The sequence below is a fragment of the Babylonia areolata genome, chromosome 20, assembly GCF_041734735.1.
Source record: "Babylonia areolata isolate BAREFJ2019XMU chromosome 20, ASM4173473v1, whole genome shotgun sequence".
Taxonomy (NCBI): domain Eukaryota; kingdom Metazoa; phylum Mollusca; class Gastropoda; order Neogastropoda; family Buccinidae; genus Babylonia; species Babylonia areolata.
The window spans coordinates 52,383,602-52,398,250 of NC_134895.1; the positions used below are offsets into that span (position 1 = coordinate 52,383,602).

General features: G+C 42.4%; 1 protein-coding gene across 1 annotated transcript in view; it reads right to left on the reverse strand.

Moving 5' to 3' along the window:
* The window catches only part of LOC143294714 (spindle assembly abnormal protein 6 homolog), a 45,298-nt gene extending 38,175 nt beyond the window's left edge, over nt 1-7,123 (reverse strand). The window contains exons 1-4 of the mRNA XM_076606131.1: nt 6,139-7,123; nt 4,058-4,118; nt 3,017-3,096; nt 1,368-1,472 (exon numbers count right to left, since the gene is read on the reverse strand). Of these exons, the coding sequence (XP_076462246.1) occupies nt 1,368-1,472; nt 3,017-3,096; nt 4,058-4,118; nt 6,139-6,203 (311 nt within the window). The 5' untranslated portion in view covers nt 6,204-7,123. The remainder of the gene's footprint in view (nt 1-1,367; nt 1,473-3,016; nt 3,097-4,057; nt 4,119-6,138) is intronic.
* Between the last annotated feature and the right edge of the window lie 7,526 nt (nt 7,124-14,649).

The window sequence follows — 14,649 nt, forward strand, 5'->3', positions numbered from 1 at the left end:
GAGTACTGATTTGGGGGTGTCGCGGTACAAAATGAAACAACACAAACAAACAAAGAAACAAGAAAAGCCAGAGTACTGACTTGGGCGTGTCACGGTACAAAATGAAACAACACAAACAAACAAAGAAACAAAGAAAAGCCAGAGTGCTGACTTGGGCGTGTCACGGTACAAAATGAAACAACACAAACAAAGAAACAAGAAAAGCCAGAGTACTGACTTGGCCCTGTCACGGTACAAAATGAAACAACACAAACAAACAAAGAAACAAAGAAAAGCCAGAGAACTGACTTGGGCGTGTCACGGTACAAAATGAAACAACACAAACAAAGAACAGCCAGTCATGGTACAAAATGAAACAACACAAAGAAACAAAGAAAAACCAGAGTACTGACTTGGGCCTGTCACGGTACAAAATGAAACAAACAAAAGCCAGAGTGCTGACTTGGGCGTGTCACGGTACAAAATGAAACAACACAAACAAACAAAGAAAAGCCAGAGTGCTGACTTGGGCGTGTCACAGTACAAAATGAAACACAAACAAAGAAACAAAGAAAAACCAGAATGCTGACTTGGGCCTGTCACGGTACAAAATGAAACAAACAAAGAAACAAACAAAAGCCAGAGTGCTGACTTGGGCGTGTCACGGTACAAAATGAAACAACACAAATAAACAAAGAAAAGCCAGAGTGCTGACTTGGGTGTGTCACGGTACAAAATGAAACAAACAAAGAAACAAAGAAAAACCAGAATGCTGACTTGGGCGTGTCACGGTACAAAATGAAACAACACAAACAAACAAAGAAAAGCCAGAGTGCTGACTTGGGTGTGTCACGGTACAAAATGAAACACAAACAAAGAAACAAAGAAAAACCAGAATGCTGACTTGGCCCTGTCACGGTACAAAATGAAACAAACAAAGAAACAAACAAAAGCCAGAGTGCCGACTTGGGCGTGTCGCGGTACAAAATGAAACAACACAAAGAAACAAAGAAAAGCCAGAGTGCTGACTTGGGTGTGTCACGGTACAAAATGAAACAACACAAACAAACAAAGAAAAGCCAGAGTGCTGACTTGGGCGTGTCACGGTACAAAATGAAACAAACAAAGAAACAAACAAAAGCCAGAGTGCTGACTTGGGCGTGTCGCGGTACAAAATGAAACAACACAAAGAAACAAAGAAAAGCCAGAGTGCTGACTTGGGTGTGTCACGGTACAAAATGAAACAAACAAAGAAACAAAGAAAAACCAGAATGCTGACTTGGGCCTGTCACGGTACAAAATGAAACAAACAAAAGCCAGAGTGCTGACTTGGGCGTGTCGCGGTACAAAATGAAACAACACAAACAAAGAAAAGCCTGAGTGCTGACTTGGGCGTGTCGCGGTGCTCCTCCTGCAGACACATGTTGAGCAGGTCCATGAACTTCTGGGGGAAGGAGGCAAAGTCCACCAGCAGACCCTGCTGCACCTTCAGGCTGAAACAGCACACACAGTTTTCAGTTTCCCAAGGAGACGTTACTGCGCTCAGACAAGATATGCTACGCCACATCTTTTTACTACAGCTGAGTGGTTAAAGTGTTAGACTTTCAATCTGAGGGTCCTGGATTTGAATCTCAGTAACAGCCCCTGGTGGGTAAAGGGTGGAGACTTTTTTGATCTCCCACCAGGTCAACATATGTGCAGACCTACTAGTGCCTGAATCTCCTTTGTGTGTATACACATGCAGAAGATCAAATACCCACATCAAAGATCCTGAAATCCATGTCAGCATTCGGTGGATTATGGAAACAAGAAAACACCCAGCATGCACACCCCTGAAAACGGAGTATGGCTGCCTATATGGCAGGGTAAATGAACAAAACTATCATACATGAAAAACGTTACTTGTCTGTCTGAGTATATGTGCATGCCTTAAATCAGATTGAATGACATAGGAAAGAATGATGAGCGACCATTGGCAGCGGTCATTCGGCTCTACCCACGCAGGAAGCCAGTCGTGCAAATGACCCCAAGTTTATAAAGTGCTTAGAGCTTAGTCCAAGACCGAGGATAGGTGCTATACAAATATCCATATCATTCGTTCATTCACATCTGCTAGGCAGATGCCTGACCAGTAGCACAACCAACACTCTCGCAAGGCCTTGAGTGAATGCATATAATCATATCTGTGTACCCATCAGAGTGGATTTCTTCTGCAGAATTTTGCCAGATGACTACACTTATGTTGACATGGGTTCTTTTTCAGTGAACAAAGCATGTGCCACAAAGAGGACCTTGGCTTATCGTCTCATCCAAATGACTAGAGACTCAATTTGATTTTCCTCTTAAACTGTCAAGTTGAAAGAAAGGGTGAAACAGCACACATCCACTGTGATCAATACTCAACACCACTTTGCTGATCTAGGCAGAAGGGTACGTATGCACATTATAGACCGATTCACAAGCAGCACTGATTCAATTTATCTATGAAAAAGACCTACTGTTGCACACCTTATTCTACTCTCGTATTTGTAAACTTGGAGCAAAATTTGAGTGAAGGCAGGATTTTCCCATAAATCAGAAACACTAGTTAGAGAAATTCTTTGAATGGTATCACAATTAGGTGGGGAGGCTTGCCCTGGTATACATACTGCTTTATCAGTTCCGAGCAAAGGGTGCAAAAAATGCATTGATATATTGCCTTATTTTTTTTTATTATATTCCACTCCAAAAATAACACCTAACTGTGTTATGTAAACAAATTCATCAAAGTACTAATGTCACGAATGCCACTTGAAAACAAGCTAAGAAAAGGCATTCAGTCACATTTACAATCAGTATCATCAATTTATTATGATAACAATAAGAAAGGCAGAACCACCAAAGCCTTACTGGTTATGTTTTATATTGTAAGTAAAAGTATCTAGAGGCTTTTTTCTTCAGCTTTTTTTTTTTTTAATGTAATCAGAAATACATTACACAAAATCACACTCCACCCCCCACACCCCCCAACTCACACCTCATCCACAGTCCTCCTTACCTTTGGAAGTCCTCTTCTCCCAAACACAGAGTGTACAGAAAGAACAAGTCTTTGTCATCTGTCAACCGAACCAGCAGTTCCTGCAAATATTGTCAGAAAATCTAACTTCACATAGCAAGTTTAATGCAGCACCATGTATCTGTGAATAAACACAAGTCAGGCTAAGTAAACTATATGAGCAAAATCCATATTCTAGTTTGCAAACAAAATCAAATGCTCATCTCCCTAAACACAAGTTGCGAGTAACAGAACATGTTTTTACTGCTAGCAGTCACAAAGTTCTGGTGCATGCCATATAAACAAAATAAAATCCTACTCGCATCATATGGCAAAACACTATTCTTTCATATTTTGCTATTCATTGTTTCATTTATTTGTCAAAACAACACACTACACATGACAGTTAATCAGTCATATAATATCAATCAATGAACAAATCAGAAAGTTCTATGAGATAAATTTCCTAATAATGTCACACACACACATGCTCACAAACATGCCCACATATATCCTCCACTATTACATGTGAAAAGATGTTAAATGAAAGTGCTACAACATGCACAGGTCTGCACATCAAATTCAATACCACATTTGATAATGATCCCATCCACAATCGGCCTGTTCATGAAAAATGCACTTAGAAATTAGAATACATAAAGTTATATTTCAGTCCATTCCATCTAAAAATGATACAAACTAGAATTGATAAACTACACCATAAAGTATCATTTCAAAATTCAATTCATTCCATCTTAAAATGATAGACCTGTATATTATTATTATTATTATTAAAAAAAAAAAAAAGAAGAAAAAAAAAGAAAAAAAAGAAGCCATTTCCTCAATTTGGTGCACAATAATTTTCTGTCTCTGTAACTGAAGAATGCACAGAGAAAATGTGGGATTACTGGGGGAAGAAAAAACAAAACAAAACCAAAAAAAAACAGAAGAAAGAACAAAAAAGAATTTTTCACAATAAGTTTTACCAAGTTAACCTGTTTACCAAGTTAACCTGCAATATCAAAACTGTGGTGTACAACTTACCTTCTTGGTCAGTGGATTTGTTACAGTCTGCAGTTCCATTTTAAGGTGAACAGATGTTTTCCTGAAAATTGAAACAGAGTGTATTTTAACATTATATAAACTATAAAGGAATTTGTTACATTACTGCTGTAGATGACAACAATAACAACAACAAAAAAGAAGAAGAAAAAGAAGAAGAAGAAAAAAAAAACTGTGTGTGTATTGCACCATTATTAACTTTGTTAATTTTGTAAGTATGAAGACTGTTGTTCTCCCATTATACAAAGGACATTCCACTATATATGTTTACTTTTACTGGTTATAAAACTTTATACTTCAACAGTTCACATTGAAATTTGGACAACTAAATGCACATAGTCAATGCTGAACTTTCTTAAATTGATATTATCGTAAGTTTTTTTTTTTTTTTTTTTTATATTTTGTAAACATTCTCCATGGCTATGGATGTGTGGACTGGAGACTTTGTAGTGTCATTAATTAAAAACAAAACAAAAAACAACAACATGACATACAAGTGGAGTGTAGATGATGTAAAAAGGAGGGATAGGAATAGTATATTTTTTTTAGGCCACACCATGCGCCATTGAAACAAAAGTGCTAACTTTCAAAATTACCTACAGAAATACAGACTAAGTTCATATGGTATATGGCACAACTGATATTCCACATGTGGTTCACTGTTTATCTTTTGTTGTGATACTGTAAATCTTATCTGTCTTTGTTTACTTTGTGAAAGGCCAAAGGGGGAGTAACTCTTGTACTTGTAGACTTTCTAACTTTGTAACACCAGTACTGAAACTGTAGTACTATGGTATTTTATCTATTAGTAGCAAATTATTCCACTATAATACTAATCTGTCTTAGTGCATGATTTATTTAGATATTTATTACATACAATGAATAAAATTAGAAACTCTGTTTGGGAGACCTAGAATACTCAAATATCTCTTTATCCTCCCCCAGCATGCTGGAAATAAGATGCTTGATGTTGCTTCTGATATTGTTACATCATATAGTATTCTGGTACTAGAAACTAGAAATATATTTCATAAGATTTTTTTTTTTTTTTTTTTTAATCGATCTTGTGACTTCATGGTTTGTATTTCTCATTTCTGTGATATGATGCAATGGTGCTGCTCAGCAAGTGGGTTGTTACCAGTGTCTTCTAATCAGGGTTGAATGCCTGAAGTGTGTGTGTGTGTGTGTGTGTGTGTGTGTAGGGAATAGGGAGGAGACTAAGTGGGATGTTTGGTTTTACAATGTGAGTGTGCTCATGTCTTGCAGGAGACGTTTGTTCACTGCTCCGTTTTCTCATTCTCCACAGACCCTCTTTATCAGGTGGCAGGACCAAGTCTCCGACAAACTCATCCTGGAACGAGCCGACATGATCACATCCCCAATGTCCACACTCTTCAAAAGAAAAACCAAGCCAGATGGGCAGGACATGTCATCAGAATGTCCAATAGTCAACTGCCAAATCAGCTGCTGTGTGGTGGGCTATGTCTGGGGGAAACATATGCAAGACGCAGTTAGAGGACAGAAGAAACACTTTTATTACTGCCTCAAAGTGTCTCCCAAAGACTTCGACATCAACATCAGCTGTTGGGAGTCAGCATGCACTTGACCATACAACTTGGCAAAGCAAGCACACGACCGGAGCCTATGCAGCAGAGGACAGACTTACTGCAGAGGCACAGAAGATACTCAAGCAAGGCTCAAACCAACTCCATTTCCACTGTGGAACCCACCCATATGTGTGTCCCACATATATGGGCAAGCCTTCCAGGCCTGGATTAGCCTCACCAGCCACTGCTGACCATGAAACTGACACAATGGTCACATCTTCAATTGAAAGGGCACATATTTCAATCTTCGACTGAAATGGTTTTCTTACATATTCTACTTTCCTTTTTTTTAAAAAACAAGTTGTGATGTTTAATTCAATGAATGGTCATGCTTGAAACTCAAAGAATTACTGTGTATCACTATCATTAGTATCAATATCATGTGAATGTATGATTAATAATTCAATAAGCATGTTATGCAATGATGGCATTGTGATGCACAGCAAACAGTCTCACCTGTCTTCCTTGTCCTGGCATTTTACAACGACAGGCAGGCGTTTTGCGTAAAGTTCATCCATCATGTGTTTTATTTTGTCACAATTTAATCAGACCCTCTGTGCTGCCGATTGTTCCTATTGTCTGTGCCTATGTCCACAATCGCAAATACAACGTACAGTTCCCAAGACAAGTATGTCTGTTGATTGGTCTCAAGCAGTGAGTGAGACTGAGACTGACACAATAGGAGTACAGACTTATCAAATTTATCACATCAGATTCTGCTGCACGTTGTGATGTTGGTGACATCCACAACACGTTACTTCTGCTCATGGACACTGGGAATTCAAGTGGCTATGTTCTGCTCTTGTTAAATCGCTGAATCACTCGAATGGGTGCGCTCAAAATCCTAAAATATGATAAATCATAATATGTTCAGCATATATTTTGGAGAGGTCGGGACAATGAAGTCGATTTGATGACCGAAGTTGTCCACCACCATTTTGATTCAAAACACCGGAAGTTAAACAATCACATTTCACTTTTCGTTCATGGTCGAGACATAAAAAAACGCAGGTAAGAAACAAAATCACTGTTACATATATTGCCCGAAAGCTAACTGACTGCACAACGTCTAAAATATATCGAAAAGGAAAATCGTGAAATCACTTTTGTCTTTGGAACATGTTCAGACATGCCCGGAATTCGATTCGCCCGCGCCAGTTGTGTAAAAAGTGTGAAGGGAACAAAGAAACATTGACGTCGAGTGTTGTTGGTCCATTTCACATGGTAACGAATCGAGTGTATGAAAAGCAAAGCTTTTTTTGTGCTATCCTTTGTAAGTTTCAGTTGAACGAAGTATGCTCTGCGCATGAAAGTCGTAGTAGTCTAAAGTTTAACGTCTTTCTACATTAAGTGATATGGGGGAGGGGTGAATGGTGAATCGGGGGAAACTAGTTAAGTAGGCCCTACAGTAGAAGGAGGGGGGAATTTGAATCATAGTCAGTTGAATATTTAACTATTACAGCTAGTTACTTTATGGACTTCAAAAGAGAAGTAGCTAACCTGTGTGTTTGTGTGTGTGTGTGCGTGCATGTGTGTGTGTCAGTGTGTGTGTGTGTGTGTGTGTGTGTGTGTGCCGCGGCCCCGGCGGTGTACGTGTGTGTTGTGCGGTCAGTGAAACTGAACAATAAAAAGAAATAGAATAACCAATGCAGACAACGGGAAATTAAATCAATTAAAATCATCCACAATGTTCAACTTTACCGCGTCGAAGCAGTCAGTGATAATTTGCGCGTGCGTGTGTCAGCCCGGTGCCGCGTTCGTGTGTGCGTGAAAGTGGGTGGGCCGCCGTGTGCGCGTTTGTGAGACTGACTAGAGTGTACAGAGAGACGGAGACAGAGACAGAGAGTGACTGAGTGTGCGAATGCGTGCGTGTGTGTGTGTGTGTTCGCGCGCGCGCGCGCGTTCGCGCACGTACATGAACTCGGAGAGAGAGAGAAAAGAGAGAGAGAGAGACTGCATGGGAGAGACCGTGAGCCGAGTATGTGTGTGTGCTCACGAACTGAACGAGCATGTCTGCGAATGAATGCATGGATTGATAAATAGGCCTAGATGGACCACCGAACGTCAGAACTCACACACACACACACACACACACACACACACACACACACACACACACACACACACACTTGCATTAACACTAGCACTTCACCGGCCAACTACTCTCTCTCTCTCTCTCTCTCTCTCTCTCTCTCACACACACACACACACACAGACACACACACACACACACACACACACACAGAGTTCAGTTCAGTTACTCAAGGAGGCGGTCACAGCGTTCAGACAAATCCATATACGCTACACCACAGATTTTAAACACTGACGCCTGATTGTGACCAGCAACGAAACCCAACGCGCTTTGTCAGGTCTTGAAACACACTCACACACACACTAACACACTAGCATACGACACAAGAAAGAATCAGAGAGAGTGAGAGAGAATCTGTCAGAGAGAGACTGAGACAGATAGACAGGCACACTGAGCCGAGCTGAGAGCTGTGTCGGCGGGTGCGCGCTGGCCGGCGACGCGCGCGCGCGCACACACATACACACACACACAGAGAAAGAGAGAGACAGAGAGAGAGGCTGTGACATCGCCAATCACACACACACACACACACACACACAAGAGCGCGCACGCGCGTTTCATTAACCTGTGCATGCATGTCTCTTGTTTAAAAAAAAAAAAGGTAAAAAAAGATGTAAAAAAAAAAGAAAAGAAAAAAAAGATGTTTTAAAAAAAGAAAAAGAAAAAAAGATGATAAAAAAAAATTTTAAAAAAGAGAAAATATCAAGGGGGAAAAGAACACGTACATAATGACGAGAGTGAGCAAAACTCAAAAGCTAGTATATGAGGTCCAGTCTGATCCGCTGCATTGACACCAACTCGTTTCCATCCTTTTCTGGTCGCTGTTGTTTGCGAAGCGATCATCTTTCAAATGAACGTGCCGCGGCACTGACTGATAGGACGTTTTATAGCATGTGTTGACGGCGAAAACATCTTGGACTGGACAGTTTTTACCCGAAGAACCCCCTAATTTGAAGTAGAATTCAATTGAGTTCTACGATTGAACACGTAAGACTCTCTCTCTTCTCTGATAGTCTGAAGCTGTGGCGAGCAGTGTGTACAGTTCTCCACGTCAGTTTTGAAAGAACAAGGGTTGAGAGCAAGAGTGTGTGTGAAATACATTTCAACAGGAGGCGAGGGGACCAGCGGTGGACATTGAAGCACTTGGTTCAAAACTGACGAAGAACCGATGAGACAGTGAGCAAGGTGTCAGGAAAAAAAAGAAGAGCTGATGTGTGTAAAGTCTGATGTAATAAAGGTTCGAAATATACGAGAAAGTGTGCCTAGAAATAGGTCTCCAACTTTTTTTTTTTTTTTTTTTTTTCTCAAGACCGGCGGTGACTGGATCGGTTTGCTGACTATCAGAGCCAAGAAAGACGAAGCAAGAAGTGTCACACACGGTAAGGGAGACAAACAAGAAGTGTCACAGCACGGTAAGGGAGACAAACAAGAAGTGTCACAGCACGGTCAGCACGGTAAGGGAGACAAGCAAGAAGTGTCACAGCACGGTAAGGGAGACAAACAAGAAGTGTCACAGCACGGTAAGGGAGACAAGCAAGAAGTGTCACAGCACGGTAAGGGAGACAAACAAGAAGTGTCACAGCAGGGTAAGGGAGACAAACAAGAAGTGTCACAGCACGGTAAGGGAGACAAACAAGAAGTGTCACAGCACGGTAAGGGAGACAAACAAGCAGTGTCACAGCACTGAAAGGGAGACAAACAAGAAGTGTCACAGCACGGTAAGGGAGACAAACAAGAAGTGTCACAGCACGGTAAGGGAGACAAACAAGAAGTGTCACAGCACGGTAAGGGAGACAAACAAGAAGTGTCACAGCACGGTAAGGGAGACAAACAAGCAGTGTCACAGCACTGTAAGGGAGACAAACAAGAAGTGTCACAGCACGGTAAGGGAGTCAAACAAGAAGTATCACAGCACGGTAAGGGAGACAAACAAGAAGTGTCACAGCACGGTAAGGGAGACAAACAAGAAGTGTCACAGCACTGTAAGGGAGACAAACAAGAAGTGTCACAGCACGGTAAGGGAGACAAGCAGTGTCACAGCACTGTAAGGGAGACAAACAAGCAGGGTCACAGCACTGTGGCCAGGGAACATGGGCCTACAACAGCAACAACATGACTCATCTTCATCGTGTCGACCTCCTGGACATGACCGGAAACAGGAAGAGGAACAAGGGCAGCCGGAAGAACCACACAAACACCCTGAACAACCACGTCAAGGACATCATCAACATCTACAAGGACAAGGACAATCACAAGGACAGCATCCACGAGGACACTGTCCACAAGAACACCAACCACAAGAACACCAACCACAAGAACACCAACCACAAGAACAACACCAACCTCGAGGACAACGCAGTATACGAGGTTTGCAACAGCCCCAAGAACAACACAAGCACCACACAGAACCACAACCACCATCACAACAACAACCACAACCACAACAACACGTACTACAAAAACCACCACAACCACCACCACCACCAGAACAACAACAACAAGTGCAACAGCAAGCACAACAACAGGTACTACAAAAATCACCACCACCAACGTCACAAGGACAACCCTACCCACAAGAAGAAGCCCTCGACCCCCGCCCCGTCCTCCACCCAGCCCCCACCCCCGCCCCAAACCCCGACCCCGACCCCACCCCTGCACCCCGGCCGTTCCACAGGAGTACCGTATCACGGCACAGACGACGCAACCTCCCACTACCTCCACCATCACCCCGCCACGGGCAGCACCCAACCCCCACTCTCCCTCACCAGCTACAGAAAAGACCACCACCAGCAGCAGCAGCAGTACGGGACAGGATGTCACAGTTGTCACGTGCTCTCCGTCAACGCCTGACGGGCCTTCAGCTGTATCGGTACCGACTGGACCAGTTCAAGTCCACCTTGGCCTCCCTGCGATGCTTCTCCGACGGGGACGGGGCGCACGGCCAGAGGCTGATACTGCACGTGGCTGTGGCTCTGCTCCTCCTCGTGCAGGACACGCGCACGCGGCACCAGGTGCCCGTGGACATTGAATTGGAGCAGGGGCCCGTGCGGTCCGACATCTTCGAGGCCGCCATGATGCTGCGGCTCTTGCAGTACCTCCACCACAACGAGGAGCGGGTGAACGGCAGGGGAAGGGAGGAGCAACAAGAGACAGCCGCCTCTCCTCCTCAGGACCAAGGGGGGAACGTGGTGGAGGGAGGAGGAGGAGGAGAAACCAACCCGTCGCAACAGCAACAGCAACTGCTGCATCTGCATCGGCATCGGGGTCTTCATCATCACCAGCAACACCGGCAGCAACCACCACCACCACCACCACCTCCACCACACCGCCCTATACCACCACCCTCCTCCCCTGCCCCTCCTCCTCCTCTTCCTCCGCCCCCGCCGCTGGTCCCAGCTCAGGGTGATCCACCTCGCGGAGAAGAACGGCTCGCGGCGCGGCGGGTGGCGGGATACCGACGCACCCTGCGGCAGCTGCTGCACAGCCACCCTGACGACCTGGGCGGGCAGCTGGTCCACCTGCACGTGGCCCTGGCCCAGCTCCACCTGCTGGAGCGTGACCTGCCCGTCTGCTGCCCCCCCTCCTCCCTGCGGCACGTGAGCCACTCCAAGGCCAGGATGCTGCAGGAGATCTATCACTGCGAGGACCTGCTGACCTGTTGAGTGTGACGACCACCACCCGTTTATCATCAGTACGGTGCATGGCGACACCATCATCATCATCGGCGGCGACACCATCATCAGCAGCGATCAGCAAGTGCCAGCAGCAGCAGGAGCAGCAGCAGCAGCAACAACAGCGTCAGGAACAACAGCAGCATCAGCAGCAACGGCAACAGCAGCAGCAGCAGCAACAGCGTCAGGAACAACAGCAGCAAGAACAGCAGCAGCAGCAGCAACAACAGCAACAGCAGCAGCCACAACAGCAACAGCAGCAGGAGCAACAGCAGCACACCAGCAGCAGACAGGATTTCCTTTCATCCCCTCCCGTTCCATTGTTAGCGTGAAGCAAGAATTATAGTTTGATAAAGAAAGGGAAACAATCCAGGTTTTTTTTTCTAGTTTGCTTCTCTTAATAGGTACAGTTTTTATTTATTCATTTATTGCATCTCATTTATTTACTGCACTAAACACTGTGCGCGTGGGGGTTAGGGAGTAGGTAGAGAAAGGAAATCTTGAGACGTCAGCCCGGAAAATCGTGGGTCACACACACACACCCACACACACACACAATGATGTCAGACCCAAGCCTTACCCCATGTCCACACAGGGTCGTGACGTCAAAGGGAACTGGTTTGCAAGCACCTGTATGGCTGAGTTTTCATTCTTTTACTTAAGAACACTGCCGCCGTTTACCTGCAGAAAATAATTAATGAACATGCAGACTTTAGACATACATATAATGTTTTATCGGGTGGCAATTTTTTTTACGAATATCAGAAAAAAAAACCATTTCATTGGACACTCTAAGATTAAACTAATCAGCAACAGTTTTCGTGTCACTTTTTTAATTTTTTTTTTTTAATATATATAAATTATTACAAATACGGTATTCTTATGGAATTCCATTTACCCCCCTGTTTCAATAGGCAAGCTGCGATTATTGCTTTTAAATTTGATTAACGAAATTGTTTGTAGTAGGCAATTAACCAATTTATTTTTCTCTCTAAAATTCCTTTTTATAGTGCTTATAGTGCTTTGTACTTTTTTTGTATTGATATAGTCCATATCTTTTCAAAGTTATCCTTCAAAGAAAGGATGACAGTGCGACATAAATAATCGTTATTTTAAAATGTCTGTGATCTCCAAACACATTAACATCCTGTTTCAACTAAAATTTGGTGTATATTACTAAGCCATTGTGATCTACAAACCCCTTTGTGTACAAATAATATATGCTGTACATTATTTGAAAATAGTTTTTCCTACTCATCGGACATGAGAGACGTCCAAAATCTAATTATCACGATTTGATAATGACTGAAAGTGTGTATATTCCAGTTTCACCATATATCAAGTTATTTATTATACTTCTCTTCAGTCGAAATAGACATTTTAAGAATTTTACTGCAGTTTCTCTGGGATACATGTGTTCTCATACCCCCATATTTCACAATCGCATAATAAAACTGTTACAACCATTCATTAATACAAATCAATAGTAACGTCCAAAGGCAAAGTTTGATTTGTTAGATGTTTGCATTAAAGAAAATATATTACCCCTTGTGCTTGTTCATACGTTTTATTGCCCCCCTCCCCCCCCCCACGCCCCCCCCACCCCACCCCCGTTTTTGCTGAAAGTTATCCCTATAAAAATACTTAAACGAATCCACTAATATGTTTGCTTCAAACCTGAAATACATTCAAAAATGTTATTTGTATGGAATATCAACACTTTTGTTTTGTTTATATTTTACATAATGTTTTCCATTCACGACAATATTGAGAGAAAAGATCCAGAGCTTTCTGTAGCCTGTCTTTAGAATACGCCGGTAAAAGTGTGTCATCTGCATATAAAAGTGTATGTCATTGCAAACTTTATCGCCATTTAGGCCACTGTGTGTATAATGGCAGTTATTCTTTAAAAGATAACCCTCTAAGTCATTGAGATACAGTGAAAATAGAATGAAAATAGAACAGGGGAAAGATTTTCTCTTTGTGTAACACACACACAACAACGAAAGCAATCAGATTTCTGTCCATTAAAAAAAACCACCCCAAAACATGACTTAATTCTGTTTTTCAAGGTACAAAATTATACGAAAACCTTTACTCTGTGCACCTTGACGTAACAGTGCAACCTATTACCCTTTTCTCCAAACGGAATCAAAAGCCTTTTTGAAATCAATAAATGCACAGAACAGTTTTCGTTTACTTCTGTGATACACATCAGCTAAAGCCTTTATCACATAAGCATGGGCTGAAGTAGAATGATATCGTCTAAGACCTGCCTGCTTTTCCCAAAGTATATTCTCAAGAAACTCATCCAGTCTGCTGTTTGTAATGCGGGTGAACCGTTTTTCCAAAGCAACTTGACACACTTATTCCTCTATAATTATAACAGTCAAACCGATCTCCCTTTCCTTTATATAATTGTGAAATTAAATTACAGCTTAGATCATAATTATGGATTTTCTGTTCCCATGTTCAATGATCGAACGTAGTTGAGAAAATCGTTTACATTCATCCGGTTTATTGATCACCTTTATATTTAAAAAAAAAAACTGTTTTGATTCTAAATGTTTTAAATGACGCAAATCGTTGTGCTACTTCATTTACATAATTCTTTCTGCTCTTCTCAAGGTGAGCTTAATTAAGCGTTACTTTTATCGTGAAATCTGCACGGTTGGGTCTTGAGTCATGAAATTTAAGTTCGTGTTTTGATCTGATATACTCGACTTGTTTCTTCTTCAGAAGATGTAAGGCTGTGTGTGTGGTCTGGTTATTGACTGATTGTCTGTATCATGTAATGTACCATTAAACTTTGTTGTAAATTTTGTTGACAATTTTTCTTTGAATATTTCTGTTTTGTAGTCATCCAAAGCTCTTGTCATCGTGTACGTTCGTCTGAGACACAGACAGACTCAGACACACACGCACGCACACAAACGTTCGCATACTTCCGTTTTGTTGTCATCCAATGCTCTTGTCATCGTGTGTGTTTCTCAAAAACTCAGACACACAGAGATAGACACACACACGGACACAGAGACATGCACGAGTGCATGCACACATACGCGTGCTCACACTAACACACACACACACAAGCACGCACACACCACACACACACACACACACACACACACACACACACACACACACACACACGTCTCTGTTCAATCATACTCGATAACAGTTTGCATGATACAGACAACCGAA